At 40.0% G+C, this 20,959-nt stretch overlaps 1 protein-coding gene across 12 annotated transcripts in view; it reads left to right on the top strand.

Moving 5' to 3' along the window:
* Window positions 1-20,959, top strand: part of FGGY (FGGY carbohydrate kinase domain containing) — a 144,012-nt gene that overhangs the window by 10,051 nt on the left and 113,002 nt on the right. For 7 of the 12 annotated variants that reach the window (XR_014957006.1, XR_014957008.1, XR_014957009.1 and 4 more), the window contains 4 exons: window positions 309-521; window positions 2,376-2,487; window positions 4,198-4,349; window positions 13,449-13,534. Coding sequence is in view for 8 of the 12 variants with exons in the window: in XM_085586152.1 (XP_085442278.1) it covers window positions 321-521; window positions 2,376-2,487; window positions 4,198-4,349; window positions 13,449-13,534 (551 nt within the window). In the remaining 4 variants the exon portion in view is untranslated. Of the gene's footprint in view, window positions 1-308; window positions 522-1,299; window positions 1,394-1,767; window positions 1,874-2,160; window positions 2,212-2,375; window positions 2,488-4,197; window positions 4,350-13,448; window positions 13,535-20,959 lie in introns of those variants that run through there. The other 5 variants (XM_085586155.1, XM_085586154.1, XM_085586157.1 and 2 more) reach the window with 5 other exon arrangements.

The raw sequence follows: 20,959 nt of genomic DNA, 5'->3' as shown, positions 1-20,959 counted from the left end.
TTTGTTCTTGTAGGATGTCGGAGTAGGCAGAGTTTTCACACCATGATCTCATGGCTCAACACATTTTCAGAAAATTATTTTCTGAGTCTTAAAAGTGGTGTGAATTGATGGTGGAGAGGTCTTGGAAACTTTATTTTTTTTTTTCCTCTGTGTAACATGTAACCAATTGTCATGTATTTATTTTATAATTACCAGCATCACACCACAGGTGGGATGTTTGGCTTGATGGGAGGCAGCAGCTCTTGGCACTTTTTCCATCAGTCATTTTATCTGCTTTTAACCCCTTTTGTTTCCTTTTCCTTCAACAGGTTTTATTAAAAATGCCTGGTGAGAAGCAGACTGCAGTGACATACTACGTTGGAGTTGACGTGGGCTCAGCCAGTGTTCGCGCGGCGCTGGTGGACGGCTTTGGGACGGTGGTGGCACACGCAGAGCACCCCATCCAGGTTTGGGAGCCCCAGCCAGACCACTATGAGCAATCCTCTGCAGACATCTGGGCTGCCTGCTGCTCTGTCACAAAGGTGGGCGAGGACAAAATGAAGGATTTGTGTTGCAGGTGGTTCTGCAAGTTCTGAATGTTCACAGTCCTGCAGTCCCCATGTCTGCCACTTCTACTCGGGTCTGTTCATGCTGTGTAACTTGTGACCACCCTTGTGCATTGAAAGCACCTTGAGGCTGATGCAGCCTCACAAATGTCTGTTTTACTGGTGAGGAGTTGAAGGCCAGGGTGAAAAAAAACTCATGCTACAACGGAAAATAGAATGAAAGAACTTTCTTTGTGCTATTATTGCAGAGGGAAGATTTACCCACTGCCTCCAGGTCTCACATCTGTGAGCTTTGTTTAGCTGGTGTATGCTCTACCCACGAGACAATTCTTGGAGGAGTCAAGGTTGCTCAGAACCTGGCAGTGCATATATCTAGAGATGTGCATTGGGCTGCCCTGGAGTCATAAAGGAGAATTTATTATAGAGGAATTGTAATCTGGTTTGTGGATGGCCCCTAAAGTAACACTTGTTATCCTCTTTATAACGGGATCCAGTATTATAAGACCAAAATAAACAACAAATGTCTGTGGATGGTATCAGGTATAAAACCAGATTGAAACAGACTTTACTACAGGGGAAAATTTGTACCCTCTGATCCAGGGCTCTGCCTGTACATGCTGAGGATAAAGGTAAATTAGAGACCTTGCTAGCAGTGCACACAGAGTCCATTTCATCCTCCTCACTACAGGCCCTGCCTGCTGCATGTTCTAAGGTTGGCTTTTTAAATATTCATGATACGCTTGGTAATTTGCAGATGGACTGTTCACCCATTGTCTTGTTATTGATCAGCCTTTTCAAACATTAATGAGCTTGGCTCTGCAGAAATGTCCTGAGATGGAGAGGAGGAGGTGAGTGGATAGAAGGAAAAGAAGGGAGTGACAGCAGTGATAGGAAAGAACAGTTTGACATTAAAGCAGAGAAAGTCTTCCTCTGCTTATTTGATTTTTCTCTGTCTGAGTGGCTTTGTTCTTGCTCTTGACCTCTTTAAATGCAATCTCTTATATTTAAGCAATAAAATGGTCTCAGAAACTGCAGTTTTACAGAGCCAGTAAGAGACTGGCACTGTGCAAGTCTACTGAAAGTCTTTCCTTATAGTACTAATTAAAATAATGATATTTTTATTGTTGCTGAGAAGTGGCAATTTATTACCGTGCTACATTTTAGGTGTCTTGCAACCTCATTTGGCACTTAATCCTTGTGGGTGTTGTGTTTTTTTTTCCAGGGCTGCTGGAAGCCATGAAGTTCAGGCATTCTGGAGCAATGATTTGGATTTTTTTTTAAAAGCTTCCAAAAAGCATGCTATTCACACTCTTGGTAGCTGAGCAAAGGTGGGCATTGGAGAGGTGTTATCATGGCTACAGGTTTTGACCAACTTTAGTTTTGGGACCCTTCAGTATTGCAAGACAAACACAATATTACCAAAGCAATTCTGGAAGATTGTTGCTTTCACAGGCAGGAAGTCAGTGAAGTAACTGATGGAAACACTCAGTCCTAATCCAGGCCCATGTTTCACATCCAGCTCAGTTCCAAGCTTTAGAAAAGAGAGAAAATTAACATTGCAGGTTTTCTGCTACCTTTATTAACTCATATTTTTGTGCCTCCTGCTTTTATCTAGGACTGTGGATAAAGACCTCTGAATTCGGATTTGAAACACAAAGAATTTCTGGTAATTTGATGTGTGTTTACAATTGGATGTTTTAAAGAACACTGAATTTAGGAGATTTCATCATTTGAGCTAACTTGTAACTCATTTTGTGTGCTTTCTAGATCACATGGCACTTGCACATGCATGGATGTATTTGTATTCCTGTGTGTTTTGTGTATTTTCAGGAAGTTGTCCGTGGAGTGGATGCCAGCCAGATTCGAGGGCTTGGGTTTGATGCTACCTGTTCCCTTGTTGTGGTGGATGAACAGTTCCAACCTTTGGCAGTCAACTCTGAAGGTAGGGCTCCACACAAAACGTGGTGTTACTGTCTGAATTTTACCACTGATGGGAGGGAACTTCCCATGTCCTACAAATGCCAAATGGTGGGGCTGACTATTGGAGATGGAGATTACACAAACTCTTTCTTTATAAGAGGGTTTTTTTCTCTGGTTTTACTGTTTCAATTTTACTGCAAAATTAAAAATCTGAGATGAGAATTACTTACTGTTTGGTTAAATATTTGGTGTCCTAAGATCACATTCATTCATGTTGAGAAATTGCTTCTTAGGGAAATCTACACTCATTTTTCTTTTTGGCATGTTTTCTTCTCCTTCAGACTGTACTGATCATGGCTTTTATAGTGTGTATAAATGCCCATCCAGACTGGCTAAAGGAATGTTAGAAATGTTAGTGTTAGTGTAGTCTAACTGCTTGCTCTGTCATGGAGCTGCAGGCAAGAAGTTCAGTTTGTGTATTTTATTACACTGGTGTTCTGTCTTTGTCTAGGACAGTGCTAAAACAGTCTGTGACCTTTTTCTAAAAATCTGGGGGGGTTTTATTAGTTTTTGGATAGATAATTCAGAAGACTCCCAAAAAGTTTGTGCTGCACTTCTTTTACCCAGTGAATCCCACTTAAGATTAGGTGTGTGCTATGTCATAATCATAATTCTGTGTATGTTCCCTTTCTATTCTCAGATGTTTGTCATCTCTTTCTACCCTTCTCAAAACCCAGCTTTGCCCCCAAAATGTCCTTTTCTAAATTTAGATCAGATTATTTATTTTTCAGTTTGAGAGTCTCTTATAATCTGTTCAATGCCTAATGATGTCTGAGGCTATTTTGGGTCTAATGAGTCAAATTCAGTTCTCATTTTCTGTGCTCTGATATCCCCGAGAACTTTGAGTTTACACAGTGGTGGTGCTAAACAACAAGACAAGAATTCACTCAATACTGTAATGCTGTGAAGAGCCTTGTAGTGGTGGTGTTTCAGGCAGTTTCACAGTTCTGAGCTGTATTTCAACCCATTTTAGAAATATTGAAGTGCCTCACACTTCTGCCTTTTTACTTAGCCAGAGATGAATCTGCAGTGTCACCTGGATTACTGTTCCCTCTCTCTGGCAGGTCCTCTGGAGGTTCATTTGGATAAAACGTTCTTTGTTTCTTGTTCTCATTTGTGTGTGCTGCAGACTTGCCAAATGCTTTTTTCCTTGCACATCCAAAATAAAAGCATTTCAGCAAATTATCTCACTCTGAACAGTATTTTGGAAAGGAATTAGGGTGGTTCTTCTCATAACCATAGAAAAGGAAAGATAATCACTGTAGCTGATGGGGTTAATTTCAATTCACAACATAATGGTTCAGATTTTGTCACATTTTTAGTTTTTGGTCACCAAAATGTTCCTTTATTTTTTTAACTAAATATGTGAACTTTGTCAGGAAGTTTGGGTTCTTGAAATGAAATACAAGAGAAAATGGTGTTTCACAGTTCTTGGATGCTCACAAGCCTGATTGGTTTCAGTCAGCATTCTCAGTGCTCAGCATGTGCTAAAGTTGGGTCAGAGGGCTAAAATTTTATATTTAAATACCCACTGTGAATTATTAACACAAACAGAATTTTAGTTTTCAGTGCAGAAGTGAAAGTGTGAAGCAGTTTAGAGCCTAGTAACTTAGAGTGCTGAGCTGGGGTTAAAGCAGAGCTAAAAGAACTCTTTTTCCTCTTTCCCCCCAAGGACAGAACCATAGGAATGTGATCATGTGGATGGACCATCGTGCAGTGAGCCAAGTCCAGCGCATCAATGCCACCCAGCACAGGGTTCTGAACTACGTAGGGGGAGCCATGTCTGTGGAAATGCAGCCTCCTAAATTGCTCTGGATAAAGGAAGTGAGTACATTTAACACTCTGGTGCATTTTTACTAGTGATTAGTGCCCTTGTTAATTCCTGAGAATGAGATTTCTACAACAAAAGCCTTCAGTCAGTGTTGAATGCTAAGGTGTATGCAGAGTAAGGTCAGGCTAAAGTTGTAATTTCAACATTTTAAGGTTCTTTCTTCCTCTCAATTTTGTAGAAGAATGTTTGATTTTATTGAAGTGGAGTGTTCCCTGAAAGAAACATTCCGTATGTCTTTCTTATCTAAGATTAGATATACATACAAATAGAAGTACAGATAATAAATTAAGTATCCTAGAATTTAGTTATGGAGATGTGTTTCCTATTCCAGCTGGAGCCTGGAGTGCCATAGGGGTGCAGTTTAGGGTGTGATGGCCTGGCTGCTGGTAGAGGAACTCTCCACTTCCAGCTTCAGTTCAGTTCTGTCCCATCAGTAGGAATAAACCATGTGGAGAGGGAAGGTGCCCTGTGTATAATGTGGAGCTCTGCCTCTGTCTGGTGTGTTTAAATTTGGTGTGTTACAATGAATAACAACTGTCAGATAAAAGGAGAGACACTTGCCACTTGAAATTTTTATAAACCTCCTCTAGCCTGGCTTTTTACATTTGGCCTCAATGATGCTCACTGTCATTTTAACAAAGCCCAAATATAAATTACTTGCTGCCAGTTTCAAGCAGTCAAATTCTCCTGTCCTTATAGACATGAGACATTAGATTGTAACAAGGTGCAGATTAGGGAAAGTCAAAGGAATTAACTGGTAGAAGCAGGTACTGACAGATTAATGATAATAGGGGGTAATGAATGTTGATAATGAATAGCCATCTACTAGTTCTTCCCTTCTCGAGCTATGAATATCATACATCAGACATTTTATAAATAACAAAATAACAAAATATATAACAAATAAATATAAATAACAAAAATAAGCTGTAGAAACATTAAATTACTCCTTTGCATTTAAAGCATTTTTATATTGCAGGGTCTGGGATATCTGTACCTGACTGCTCAGGAAATCCAGAATTATGGGGTGTCCAGATGTGGTCACATGGAGGTGTGAGCCTGCTGTGACCTCAAAGGCCTGTGCACGATTGCTGTGGTGTAAAGGGGAGAGCATTGCAGGGCTTGTTCCCTCCATGAGCCAATGGGTGGGACACAGGATTCTCCTGGCCCCAGGCAGCAGCAGGGATTTCCTGGCAGAAGGGTGGTACAGAACAGGGCTTGTTCACATGTCCCTTTTCAGCTCCTGACATACCAGCTAAGGAGATTATTGTCCTTAAGAGAAGGTTTTTCACCTCAGTGTCTGCCTGCTGAGCTGCCCACTCACAATTCCTGAGTGCTCTGGGTGTGACTCACCATTAAACTGCTTAAGCTTGTCCTGTTTAGCTTGGGCACCTCAGAACCCACAGCAGCACCTCAGCTGCTCAGGAGCAGGAACAGTTACCCTGCAGTGGGCTGTAATCTGCTGAGATTTGGCTAAACCTTTCAGCTCTGGAGGGGTGAGGGATTGAGTGCTTTTACTGCTTCTGTACTCCTTGCAAAGTAGGAGGGGGAAAGGAATTAAATGCAGAGGGAGGGTTTGTTTTCAGTGCCAGGCACAGTAATGCATCCAGGGCTTACCTGACATCAGGGATGTCCGCAAAGGGTCACATTGGCCTCTGGCAGCTCAAACTCAGCCTCATGTAATGCAAGTGCCCTCACTTTTTGTAAAGGAAGGCAAATCTTACAATAACTTTGAATGTCGGGTTGTTCAGATGAAACCTACAACAGCAGGTGCACATCTGATGTTTCTTAGTGGGCTGTCTTGAATTGGGCTACAAATATAAATTATTTAAGTCTCTTCATATTTTAAATATTTTATATATTGTAAACTGTGACACAGGTATTACAGATACGGTCAGGAAAAATATTTATAGAAAGGTATTTAATGTGTTCTTCTGTTTTTTTTTGAGTTGTATCATCTTTATTTTCTGTGTTTAATGTATTTCCCAATGGCAGAGTGAGATTTTGATCTAGCTTACACAACACAGGGAAAATATGCTTTATATTCTGACTACAGGATTATTTCTTAAGCTAGTGATAATGCACAAGCTGGTAAAAAGGAAGCTTAGTTTTCAAATCCCATGGGAAAATTGCAAGATTAGCAGGTAGAAAGACACATTTTCATTTTATTCTATCTGAGGGCTTTGCAAAGTGTAAAACTGAAATTCCCATTATGCTTTTACTTAATTATGCTAACTGGTGTTCAGAAAATGAGTGCACTGTACCTAGTTTGACCTGCTAACTGCCTGGGAAAATTTTACAGTGCTCCCCACACTGTGCCTGGCTGTGATCATAGCTTTGGTTTCTCCAGCTTTCCTGACTATTGAGTGCAATGAGGTGGGTTTTTCTTTCCCTTTCCTTCTTTATTCCTTTCTCAATATTCCTCCCTAATGTTGTTATATACCTGACAGCATCCCAGGAAGTTAAGACAAAACCAGTGGATTGGGCACGTTCTCCTATGTGTGACCGTAATCAAAACTGGCTAAACCAAGGTGTATCCAGAAGCTACTTTGAGCCTTTGTTCCTTTGGTTGGCATCATGTTTCTGGAAAGTTCTTGATCAGAAGGCTTGACATGGCTGCAATACATTCAACACAGGGATGTTTGTAAAGAAAACAAAGCAGAACAAAACCCACAGCCAGACACTTTGCAGTCATGGTCCAGGTCAGCTTGTACACTCTAATATATGAGAAATCACTGTTGACTTTTGCTTTGAATTCTCTGGACCTTATTTTGAACTCCCCAGGAATTTAATGTTTCTGCTATTAAATGTTTTTGCTGTTTTCCCTCTGTACATCTTTGCCTGAGATTGGAGCTGTGCACATTCCATAGCTGCTTGCATTCATACGGGTTTTGCAGAAAAAGTGCAGTGGGGAAAAGTATTGCTTTATGTCTGAAGTGAAAGAATAAAATATAAGTTAAATAATAAAGATAAAATAAATAAAAGATAAATTTAGGAGATTACTAGGTGCACTTTTGGAAGGAAGATATTTAAAGTACTGATACTTAATGACGGTTGGTCTGTTGTTACAGTGAGAAGTTAATTGTGTGTACATTGTTACCAATCCTCTCCCTTTCCATGGTGCTGACCTGGGTCTGGAAGGCCATATTAGGAGAAACTCTTGTCTCATGTTTTGCCTTGGGTTCTCCTAAAAACAGTGTTTGCAAACCTAATCTCTGTGAGGAAGGGTCTGACATGGGTCTGACCAGCAGTGCTGGTAAGTTGTGAGTGATTAGGGTGTCTCTTAAAGAGAGAAATGGAATTTCTGTGGCTTGAAGAATTTTCATCTAAGCAATTAAAAGCATTACTAAAGAATATATGACTTTGCAGATTTACTGTGAATTGGTTGGAAGTAAAGAAGAGGAAGGAGAAGGGGGAAAGGACGAAGGTGACTTACAAGGCAGCTGGAGAGGGACTTTGGACAAAGGTCTGGAGTGACAGGACAAGGGGGAATGGTTTCACACTGACAGAGGGCAGGGTTAGATGGGAAGAAATTCTTCCCTGTGAGAGTGCTGAGGCTGTGGCACAGGTTGCCCAGAGAAGCTGTGATGGCCCCATCCCTGAAAATGTCCAAGGCCAAAAGGGTCTTGGAGCAGCCTGGGATAGTGGAAGGTGTCCATGCCTACGGCAGGGGGTGGAACCTGGGTGATGTTTAAGATCTCTTCCAATCCAAACCATTCTGGGATTCAATAATGACCTAAGTGTGCTTTTCCATTTCCATCACCTTGTTCCTGGAATCGAAGCTGCAGATGACCTCACTCAGTGAGAGGAATGAGTTGACACCACTGTACAAGAAGTAGATACTGGTCTTTATCTCTTGTGGCTTTCTTCTTCTTCTCCCCTTGTATTTATTTGTGGAGGGTTGCTTCAGGTTTTCTTTCAAGTCACAAATTACTCTCATCTGATTCTTACTGACTTTCTTTTCCATATAATGTTTTCTCTTTAACATTCCATCTCCCTACACAGCATAGAAATGTGACTGGAGGCTTCAGGGTGTTATTCTCTTCTTCCAGCTCTTCATCTCCATTCCATTTTGAGTTTGAATTAAAAACCTGAATTTTTAAGGCCATAGTAGGCTTTTTGAGATCTTCTCTTTGATTTGTATTTGCTTACATTGAGTTCAGTTTGATTGGGGCTGAATCATTTTACCTTCTGGCACCTCTTAGTTATCATCCATGAAATTAATTGGTTGGTCTTGATGCTTGTGATTGCAGATAGGTGTTCCTATGGTAAAGCCATCCCTGCAGGTGGAGTTTGTGTGTTGGGCACAGCTGTTGGCAGTAAATGATCAGCTGAATGCAGCTACTGTGGGGCACTCTGGTTAAAGTGTGCATGTCTATGGCTCACTTAGGAAGAGTGTTGTATTTTTCTGCCTGTGTGGATCATGTGTGGTGATAGAGTCCAGTGTTAAATGCAAAACCAAACAAATATATGTTTTTTTATAAAGCTTGCTTCTGTGGATGCAGCCACATTTGACTTTTGGCATGTGGTCACATGAATTGAGAAAATCAACTGTAAGTGAAGGTGAGACACAGTATCCTTTGACAAATATTTAGCAACTAGCTGAAAGATGGTTCTGACAAAGTCTTCCTGAAGCTACTAAGGTAAATTTGAATATAACCTTCACTAAAAAGGAAAGTAGTTAGTGGTTCTTTTAAAATAGCCAATTAAATTCACTCATTTTGCTGTTATTTCCTTAGATTTGTTCTTTACAATTTTCTGACAAAACATTATTGCAATAATTTTTTACTTCTGTAGTTGCTGGTATGTTTTTGTCCAGTTTATTAAGTGGGTTCTGTAATTTTGGTGACTGTCTAAAAAAAATTGGATGTTCACTGCCTACCTAGTCCATAGGTAGTTCTGGGAGGTGGATACCTGCATGTAAGCTGAAAATGTGACCACATAGCTCCTTCACTAGGGAATTATTTTGCTGCAGGAGTTTGTCAGTACAACACAACTGTACATTTACTGATGCTGTGGCAAACCAGTGTTAGAGCAGTGAGCGCACAGCTCAAACACAGCAATGCAAGAACTGCAGGGAAGGGTTGCCCAGCTCCAGAACTAGCCTGTTAGTACTTTTTTTCCTAGAGATAGCAGAAGAAAAAAATGTTGTTTACTAATTTCTGGCTGAAAATGTTATTGTAGCTTGTGCCAAAACGAAAGGATGCATGTTATGTTTTCCTCATACTAATGACATTACATACCAGCTATTTCTAAAAAATACTAGTCCTATTAAATCAGAGATGCTGAACTTTATTGTTTATTTTAAGTGGGTGGGGCATATTGGATGGGGATAGGTATTTACTTGGTAACTGCCTCCCAGTGAAATGCAGTCTTCTATATTCTGTTTTCACAACTCTGCTCTTAATTGTATATTTACGAGCGAAGAAGAGCCTTCCTTTAGGAAAAAAACCCCAAACCATGGAGTGACTATTTAGCATATCATTCCTCTGCCATTAATAACTAAGTCAATAGTCAGTGAGTAGGTTTTTTTCATGGCAGTCAGTGATCTTCCTGTATGTGACAGTTCACATCCTCAGTTAGAGCTGCTGTTTGATCCATCAGCCTTCTTCCTCCTGTACACTCATGCAGCTTACAGTGGGATCATTTGCAGAAACAATTAAAACCTCTCTTTCCCTGGCAGTGAGGGGAAGGATAGTGCATGCAGTGGCATTTGCTTGGCAGCAGCTCCTTTGCTGGTGCATGTTTTCTTCACTGCTTGCTGCCCTTGCAGCTGGCTTTTTGTCTTGTTGAATATGACTGAATATTTTTCCATTAAAATGAATAATAAATTCTGTGTTAAATGAGAATGACTCCAGGCTGTTGAGTTTGGAACTGAACTCTTGTTTAGAATTGTTTATAAATGTTTCAACACTCTGTGTTATCACAATCCATACACAGTGCAGACACACATGCATAAGCTGTATTTCAGACTGAATCTGGTTTTTAGCTGCAGTTGCTGATCAGGCAGAAGTGCCATTTAGAAACAGCACTCACAGCTGGGAGATTTGAAGCACCTGCACCTCAGAACACGTCCTGCTTGGGCTGTCCCCTCTGTGTCTCCTCTCCTCTACAGTGGGACAAGGCTTCCAACAGGCACACACTGTCCTCCCTGTTTGTTCCAGCTGTTCCTGTTTGTTCCAGCTGTTCCTGTTTGTGCCATGCCCAGGATACCTCAGGGATTTAAGGATGCCTGCACCAGTGTCTGGGTGGTGCAGGCAGTTTTCTCCCTCTTCAGCAGCAGCCTTACTCCAAGAGTTTACTTTCCAAGCCCCTCCTTTCCCCCTGCCCCAGTTCCTGGCTCTGATAATTCAGCCAGTTAATCTTTTACCAGTTAGAGTGCAAGTTGTGTCAGAATTGATCAGTTTGCAGCCATGGCTCTGGCAAGAATGGAATTTCTGCTCATGGCTATCTTGGGTGTCTGGAATAGCTCTATCACATGTCTTGGCATCCAGTGTGAAGTGTGGGAGATGCAAGTTGTAAATCTCTGCTTTGAGTTGGAGCAGGGCATGGGACATGAGTTCTTATATCCCTGTGAGTGTGCGAATAATTCCCTTTCTTCCTTTCACACAATGTGCATTTACTTTCAGTAATTTAGATAAAGATGTATGTATTTTCATTAAGAAATCCTTCATTTTCCCTTCTTGCCTAGGAAGATTAAAATGCATTGCAGTACATAATTCTTAAACTCTTTGACTGCAAGTATTTGGGATTCCCTATGACAATCTCAAAACATTCTGTGGAGGCGTAGCTGTTAAAGCAACCCAAAGGAATCGGAGAGAGAGATGAAGAAAGGGCACCTCATAAGCACCTCTGGAAAGCAGAAAGATTGTGAGTTCCTTTGCAAGTGAGTTTGGAGGGTGACTTGCAGGATGTGAATACAGCATTGGGAACGTTCCTGGATCTTTTCCACAATCCTTTTAATGTGGTCACAGACTCCTGACTGGGTGAAAATAAATTTGAATTAACTTCAGTGAGTGTTGAAAACATGGAGACTTTAAATTTGTTTGGAAAAAGCATGAGGGCGTGCTATGATTTTTTTTTTTTTGTCTGTACTAATTAGTGATGACACAGCATCAAGATGGCAAAAAATGAATCATTTGGATGTTCATGAAACAAAGTTATTTTGAATGTCACTAACATGTGGCTTTTGGGAATTCTTGCAGTAATAGAATAAGGATCCAAGGAGTATTTGATGAAACAGATTTATTTGAAGAGGACAGTTATTCTTAATTTTCTTTTCTGATTAAAATAACAGCCAGATAGTAACAGCCTGTTGCTTTTTGAAGACTCTCAGGTGTGTTAACAACACATGATGGCTTTTATTATCAAAATAATCTGGCGGAATATTCTTTGGGCTAAACTATGGAGCACCTTGGCATTCATAGAGGAAGTTAGATTTGATGTGAGTAGCAACCACATATGTCTGGGAGGTGAGCTAAACCTGAGTAGTCAGGAGCAGACATCCAAAGGTTGTGTGTTTTGTGTTAAAAAGTTGTAATCAGAGCATTTCTTTTTTGAACTCAATAGAAACCCAGTAAGTTTTAGAACCTTTTCAAGGTCTAAACTCAAAAGGTTTTAAGACAGATTCTTGGCATGACCCAAAACTAAGCAAAATTTTGCTTTTTTTGTACTTACCCAGTTGTACCTTAGTTTCTCAAATTCATTGATTCCATTTCAGCATCTTTCTGAGCTTCTAAGATTTTGGTTTGATACCTTAGAGTATCTAAAGTATGTTATAGAATCACAGGATGATTTGGGTTGGGAGGGACCTTAAAGCTCATCTCATTCTAGCTCCCTGCCATGGCAGGGACACCTTCCACTATCCCAGGTTGCTCCAAGCCCTGTCCAACCTGGCCTTGGACACTTCCAGGGATGGGGCAACCACAGCTTCTCTGGACAACCTCTGCCAAGGCATCACCACCCTCACAGGGAAGAATTTTAAGAGCCAAATGTTTTCTCTAAAATGGAATGATCTTCTTTAGTTCAGCCTGTACATTCTTGACACTGCATGGATTTAATTTCTGTTGCAGAAAGACCCCAGCAAGGACTTGTGTTTCTAGAGCAGGAGCTGATCTTAAGTGAGAAAACTTCTCACTTTTCAATGATTTAGTAAGCTGGTGGAGGTTTTCCAAGCAATCTTATCTTCCCATGGAAGTTTAATTTGTGACCCTTGTGGGCTTTTGTGTAGTTTTGATATTCTCTACTTATTTTAATGTACTGAGGTTAGAGGGGGCCGTTGGGGTTGCTTTGCTGGACAGCAATGCTCAGTCTGTCACGCTGGAATACAACATTGCTCCTGGGAAAACTTTCTTCCCGTTCATCGTGGTCTGATACCTGTGGGTGGTGTGGAGATTGTGTTTGTAGAAAAGTAGTTTTGAGACTGTGCAGTACTAACATCAGCTGAAATCAGACTGAGTTTTGGAGATGGGAACAAAGAATAGAGCCTGGCCCAGGTGATGTGACCAGCCTTTTCTGGACCATCATCTGTGTTCAGAAAACAGTGGTGGAAACTCCTTGTAAATTATCTATCTTGGTAGAAGAGTTTTGTAGGAGTTTGGGAATGTTGTGTGGCTTTTCAGATCTGCAAGCTTTGTTTGTGTGCTCACAGAGCTCTTTGTTTTCTTCCTATGCTTATAATTAACAAATATTAAATTTTAAATCTTGAATTTTAAGCATTTTTAAATCTCAAATGGCTTACTTTAGAAAATAGTACATTTTTCAGGCAAATATTTTTTGATAAAGTTGTTGACTTTGAAACTGCTCTGACATAAAGCAGCTAATGAGGAACAGAGACACCCCATGTTTTTGATCTGAAACTTGTGCCTCCATGAGTTCTTCATGGGGAACTTTGTCTATGATCAGTCTGTGCTGGGAGAAAGGCTCAGCTCACCAGGCAGTAAATCAGAGAGAAGAGCTGACTGGATGATCAGAGCAATGAGTTCTAAAAAATTGTCATTTTTACCTAAATATCAGGATTTTAATTACATTAAAATAAGGGCATGACCATGCCTGACCTCTAATATCTGCCTTTCTAAACATATTTTTATTAGAACTTGCCAGAATCGTGGGAGAAGGTTGGCTACTTCTTTGATCTTCCGGATTTCTTATCTTGGAAAGCCACAGGTGTCACTGCAAGGTATGTTAATTATAACAATATGATTTTGTCTATTTTCTTATGTACATTTCTGCTTTAATTCATTCTGACTGGACCTGCTGTTATGTACATCTGTCTGTAATTCAGCCAGCCCCAAAACATCTTGAACCTATCTCCTGCCTGCACTGTGCATTCCTGAACAAAGTTGTTCCTGGGAGCAGTGGAATTCAAAGATACAGTGTGTTGCTACAAAATGTCATTTTGGAACATAAATATGATTGCTGGAGTTCCTGTGAAATACACTTTCAATAATTCTTTGAAATATATTTTGTTGACAAATTTATTGACTTTTTCGAGAATTGGAAATAGGCATTTCTTTGGCATATGGGAGGGGTCTGGTAAAATCTTAACTTTAAATGGTCACTTCATTGTAAAATATGGCAACTGTGCTGCTCCACGAAAGTACCCTGGAATCCTTGCTGAGTAATTGAACAAAACCCTCTGAGAGAACCCCTTAAAAATCTGGATTAAAGTGACCAGCACAGGTGAAGGACATTTGCAGATCCTTGTGAGAAGTGAGGGCTAGTATTATTTATTTGAAATCAGTATTATTTATTTAAAATCATGCCCAGTTCAGTGCAGCTCACAGTTATTTCCATTGCAGTTTATGGTGTGGAATCTGCAAAATGTAGTCTGCTAGAAAACTGGCCACAGGATAGTTTTAGTCTCTCTGGAAATAGAGATACCTTCTTATCAAATATAGTTCTTTTTATTTGAGTACTCTATTTCCCCCTAGTTAGTTTTCCTGATTGACAGCTATTGTTAGAGCATTACATATTATGTATTCCTTGCATTATACAGCAGTGAAGTGCTGTGATTGACTTAAAAAATGCAAAAAGAGGAGTTGTGCAAGGACTTGCCAGATGATAATTGATAAATAGCATCTTAAATCTTCTTCCTTTGGACTTTCAGTCAGGTTTTGCTGTCTAACTCTGAATTATGTAACAGAAGAACAACTCCCACCTCACAGATCTTGCAATCTAAACAGTCCTGTCACCTGACCCAACTCTACATTCAAGAGGATAAATCCTTGACTCCCAGATGATATTCCAGGGTCTGCATCTTGTGAAAGTACTCAAGACTTTTAGAATTAGCACACTTTGCTCAGGGCATGAGATGAGGGAGGCTCTGAAAAAGGAGAGCAGTGATCCTGACAGCTCCATGGTCCTGCCTGGCTTTGGCTTTGTGTCCTTGGCTGCAATTTCCTGCAGGTGAAGCAGAGAATCTCTCTGAAAATAACCCCAGAGTTGCAGAGGATTATACTCAAAAGTTGAGATGCTTGAATTTAGACTGACAAGTTCATTTCCTTAGCAAGGACAATGTGATTACTCACCATCTTTTGATTGTATTGATGAGTGTTGTAAGGGAGAAAGAAATGTTAGGAAATGACTCTCTGGGCAAAGTCCTCCCTCACACTTCAGTTCAGAATCTTCTATTTTGAGTAAAATACCTCCTTGTAAATCCTTCATTGCTGTATTTAATGTGATCCCCAAAATCAAGCCCATTGTTTTGGCTCTAGTGGATTTTCTTGTAGGATAACAAGGAAGAAAGAAAAAGACAGGAAAATAAGGACAAGAAACATTTTGCTGGCATCAAACCTTATTTTTTTTCCCTTTCTCTGCTTTACCCCATGTACACCTGTTTTCTGAGAATTTTCTTGTAGGTTGGTGGAGTCAAGTAATTTGTCCTGCATATGCTCATAATACAGGGGAAGTGTGAATTTATCATGTATGAGATTATTACCTCTTACCACCCCTTCTACCTTTGAGCACAAAGGAGTCTATTCACAGGGCAAGACACAGTGTTAGTCAGTGTGAATCATACAGAACTTGGCCCTGATAAAAGAAGGATTTATTTTTTTAAAATTTGTTTTGGTGATGTGGATTTTACCAAAATAAATGCAATTCTGAAGGCACTTTTATAGCAAAGACCTTGCTTCTTTAAATTATTAAGGGGCTCTCTAAAACATTTTCTATGTATTTGACATTTAGAAATTATGTAAAGTCTTTTTGCCTTCAGTGAGGTCACTGTGCACAAAGTAGTGTGAGATCAGAGTTTGATGTATTTGAAAAGCAGTTCTTGATGTGTGTTTCTAAGTATGAAATCCTACGTCTTTGACCTTTCATTCTGCTGGCTTGAACTGCCTTGTTGCCAGTTTTTTTTTTCCAGTGGACCTATAATAAACAATAAGTGTTTCTTACATCTGAGGTGGAGGCTCAAACATCTAGAATTTTTTACCTTCTGGCTTTGTAATTGCTCTATATCTCACTGAACAACATCCACTCATCAGTTGCAAAGGATGAGTTCCAAATTTTTGATTCCTATTGTTCTTGGAAAGCTGTTGCCTGTAATGCTTCATATTTAATGTAGTTATGTTTTATTATTTCTGCTTTAGGTTGATGAGCAACCATTAACTTGTCCTGAATGATCCCAGTAGCTGACTATTCTGCATTTTATAAAAATGTTACTTAAAAAATGTTATTTGAAAAACTTAAATTTTAAATGTTAATTTAAAAATTAAATTAACATTTAATTTAAATGTTAGTTAAAAAATTTAAACCTAGAACTTCTCAGCTTTTCCCCCCAAGGCTGCAATAACAAGTGTTGGTTTTGCCACTTGAATACTCAGTTGTCTTCTCTCAGAAATGCTGTGGTGGAGAGGAAGAGCTGTGATAGACTCTGCTTTTCAGAGGCTCAGCACTTCTGCTCGTGCTGAGTGTGACTCACTGCTCTCCCTCCCCCATGCAGGACCTCTGGTAACCTTTCCTTTATATGGTACTTCGGCTACAGCTATCTTAATAAAATCTCAGCTCCTCTCTGGTTTAGTTACAGGCTACTGTGTTGTGGATGGGGAGTTCTTACCAGAGATGCACATCTGTAATCTTAGTGTGTTCTGGAGTCTTGTGAGGGATTACATTGCAGATAAGAATAGGGCTGAGCTGTTAAACTGGGTGGAATCCACACACAAATTTCTCAAAGGTCATGTGTGTTTAGACCCAGAGTTCTGCTTCAGGGCCATTTCCAATCATAGGCAACTCACTCACTGCAAAATGAGCTCATGTGTACTGGAATTTAAGATGAATTCTAACGAAAGAGAGATTAGACCAGTGAAGGAGAGTTTGGAAATGTAGGGAATAATGTCAGGCTGACATTGAGATAGAGGGTGTCCAGCATTGTGCTACAAGCCACTCCCAAAATGACCAAAAGAAATTGGAACAAGTTGAATATTTATGCAGGTTTTTTTTTCATATTATTATACTCTAGCTATATTAATATCTGGGGAAAGTAATGTGCTATCTGGTAGAGACTTCAGCTCATCTATGAACTTGACCCATATAATTTTCTTGTGAAAATACTTGTCCAGTCAGTCTTCAGCTGCTTGCCATCATGACATGGGAAAGTGTGGAACAGATGTTTCATATACTTCACTTTTCTAAATGATCTCCTTCCAACAGATCTCAGGATCATGAGTTTCTCAGTTTTATAAGAAAGAAATTCATACTGTTTATGGTAGTGATAGATTGCAAAGTGAAAAGCAAATGCCAGTAGTTGATAAAAAGCATTTCTGGGAAGCACATAACTAATATTTGTATCTCTGTGAAAGAGGGAGATCTCTCTTTAGTACACAGTCTATTTTCAACAGGAAGATACTTGACAAATTGTTTTCTTTCATTTATGAGTTCCTTGGCTTGTGCACATTTAAGTAGTTGGCTCTTTATGGTCAGAAGTGATTGAGTCCTTCAAGTTTATTTGTAACCTGTTTTGAGTAGCTGATAATTATGGCTAGAGATGGCTCCATGTCACTGATTGACTTCCAAAGAGCTCCCTGGGCTTTGTCAGAGTTGATGCGAGTCCACTGGGATGAACAGGAGTAGAGTCTGGTCCCTTGTTGAATGGTAGTGAGGGAAGCTTGTAATAAAACAGTAAAGCCAGGGAGGTGCTCTAGAATCCAGGAATTGGATTCAGATCTCTGCTCAATGATTTGGAGAAGTGAATTAAAATCTGTTTCTTTGGAGGTGTTCAAGGAGCTGAATACATGTGAGGATTTGATGTTTGTTCATCCCTGTGTTTGTTCTTCATCTGTTCAACTGGTGAATCCACACATTCTTGGGAGGTTGCTTACTTTCACCACTGTGAGGTCTCTCGTGGCTGTGTCAGTGGAGCCCTCACCAAATATTTTATCCAGAATAGGCTGGAAACTTTGAGGAGGGAGAGTGCTTTTAGAAGAGGAGATTCTGTTTAGAGGCGCTGTTGAAAAAACAAACCAGTGCAAGTTAAACGATTATCTGAAGGATGTCTCTGTCCTTTTCCAGGATTGGGCAATCCTTTCAGAGAGATGTGGTAACTGCAGCAGCACAGACACCACGTTTTGGGGCCAGCTGCCCTTCCCTTCCTTCCTAGCCCTGCCATGACTAATGGACACCCTTTGGCTGGGATCTGGCGCTTGGATTCTTGTTGATATTTTGTGCCTACTTCAAAAGATGTCCAGTCTAAAAATCAGGCCTTGTCTCTGGAAAGAAGGGGCCTAGGGAATATTGCAGAAAGCTGTTGTGATTAGTGCTGAGCCCATGGGCTCAGTGTCCTGAATTACACTCGGGTGTTGTGTCCTGTTTATGAAATGAAACCCAAGAGTTCAGACTTGCAGACTTGTTTAGAGAAGTCTCTGGAGGAGAGAGAATTATCTTGAAAGGCTGCTTGGGAGGGAGGGATGGTGTTTTTGTGGATTGGATAAAGTACCATGAATTTCTTGTCATGGAGCCAAAAGCAAGTGTCCCTGTGATGGTATGTTTGCCAAATGAGAGAATTCTACTTCTATCAGGCTTTTTTAATAAATTCAAAACATGTTCTTTGGAGACTGGTGACACACAGACTGACTGATCCAGAAAGTAGGAAATGTGTAGCTGGAAAAGTTATCAGAACTGTGAAGGGCAGGTGCAATGTGGGCCATTACTATTAGATTTTTTTTTTTTTAATTTAAAAATTATATGTCCTTGAGTCTACCGAGTAATCTGAAAGAATTCTGTGTGCTGGAGAAAAAAATTGTCGGCAGGTCTCGTTAATGTTAGCCAGGAAGCACACAGGCAAACAGGAAGCTTTAGCTATTGTTATTGTACAAGTGCCCTTTACAAAATATTAGCAAAAGAAGCTTAATGTGTTTTCCACAAGAACAGGAGCCCTTCAGAGTGTCTCAGTGAAGAAAAACTGCAGTGTCCCCTTCCAACAACTTCAGATATACATTGAGAGGTTGCACTGCAGAGGCTTGCATTCAGATCTTCAAATATTTACTACTTAATTTTTTGAAGTTGTTAGGATTGTTAATTAGCTGTGACAGTATCTATCCCTTCATTTTCTGTTATGTTCATTTGTTGCTAAAAAAAAAAAAAAGCCAGCTAGGTCAGTGTAGAAAGGATTGGGGGCAGGGGATGTATTCCTGGCAGTTTGCCACAGAGACACTGAACTGAGCCAACCATGAAGTCATCGTGAACTCAGGGAGTCTCACTAATCCAAGGCAATGTGTCTTAATTTGACAAAGCAAAGGCTGCTTGATAAGCAAGTCCAGTTAGAAATGCTGTGAAATGGGGGTGTTTGTTAAGTGGAGATTGTGGACAAGAAATGTGGTGATCTGAAAGGAATCATCTTGGTTTCAGGTCCTTCCTCCCCCAAGCCCAAAGGCAGGCTTGGCTCCCTTCTCCCCTGCAGCTCGGGCTGTGCAGTGGCTTGATGTGAAATTTGAGAAACATATGTAGTTTTCTATTTCAGGAAAATGATCTCAGGGATTGAATGTGTATTTTGTTGGCTGTTAAGCTCTGATCTTGCCTAGTGTGGTAGTTTGAGAGTGTGTGTGTATGTGAGTGTGTGTGTGATGGTTAAAACATTCTCCAGCACTTAAAAAACAAAATCATAAAAACAAATCAGAGTTCATATATTCATTGCTGTTAAAGGTCTTATTTCTTCGGTCTCAAAACATCCAACATCTGAAGAAGACTCTTAAATAATTGTACTGGGTGTATCAGAAAATGTCTTTTATTTTTCCATAATAATTATTGACATTTACTTGAGCTGATGAGTGGTGCACACACAGTTTCCCATCAAAGCAAGGAAACTCTATTTAAACAACTATTTCATTGTTGGTCCTGTGCAGAAGCAATGGAGATATATGAACAGTATAATTATTAACTTCTGTGAGGTTGAGATGACAATCTCTCCTTAATAATATTCATAAAGAGATGCCTGGGAGTCTGAGATTCCTCTTGCTGACATCCTCACTAATGGTGGGACTGGATAACTGTTCTTCACTGGGCCTGAGTGGGAGTATTGAAGGAGGTTGTGGTGTTATAGCCTTAAATTCTGAGGAAAAATGAGACATAAACCACAGAAGAATTTGTTGTCTTTCAGTTCTCTTAATCTCATATTTTTTACAATCATTTCAGTTCTCCTCAGAGCCAGGCTGGGTGTTCAGGGTGTTTCTTTTGCATTAGCTCCTGTGATCCCCATCAGGGATCAGACCCTCATGGTACGAGGGATGTAATAAACAATCTGTCATCTACTTTGAACTCTTTCCTTATGTGAAACCCTATGGAAAGCCCCCTTGTCCCCTGTGAGATTGGGTCTCAGTTCAGCCTGAGCTATATAACAATTGCTTCCTTGCATAAATTTGAACCAGATAAGAAAATAGCCATGTTTATGAACTCCTGGGTCATTTACAGTCCCAGCAGTGTTTTGGTGTGCACATATATAATGCATGTATTCACAGTAAATTCTTAAAAACCACCCCCCTGAAAACAATAACATTCCAGGAGCGTTCTCATCTAGAGAAGAGAAGAAAATCTGTGTAGCATGAAGTCTGTGCACTGTATGTGTACATACACTGCTTAGAAGTATTAAAACTCAAAGAAATTTATTATCCCATAAGGGCCTCTTTTGTATTTTCTTTTTTTTTCTTTTTTTTATTTGAAAACCCCTGAACCTTTACTCCTCTGTAATACCTTGCATATGAAAGAACCTTAATAAATTCAGCCCTTAAATGTGCTATTAAGCAAGAAAGTGGCATTGTTATTTTATAGCTGGGAAAAGAGCCGTATAATTTGAAGGGTAACATTCTTCAAGTGTTTAGCTGGGCATCCAGCTTTCTGTCTAACTTACAGTGAGAATTAGGTGTCGTATTCCATAGGCATTTTCACAGATCACACTATAAATTATTTATTCTGGACCAATTCTTCCTCCAGACTTCCCAAACAAATGCCTTTCACCACTGGAGTGTTCCTCCTCTGCCTCTCACTGTAATACATGGCTGTAACAACAGTCTTGGCCTGGAGGGCAGTTTACCTAGGTTTGCTTTATTTTTTTTGGCTGACTCTCTCAATCTGCTTAATGTTAGTAACTTTCACTGGAAATTCTCCACGTGCT

This window comes from Lonchura striata, chromosome 8 (assembly GCF_050655825.1).
Source record: "Lonchura striata isolate lonStrDom1 chromosome 8, ASM5065582v1, whole genome shotgun sequence".
Classification (NCBI taxonomy): Eukaryota; Metazoa; Chordata; class Aves; order Passeriformes; family Estrildidae; genus Lonchura; species Lonchura striata.
Note: the sequence above shows the minus strand (reverse complement) of the source record. Positions and strands in the feature narration are given on the sequence as shown.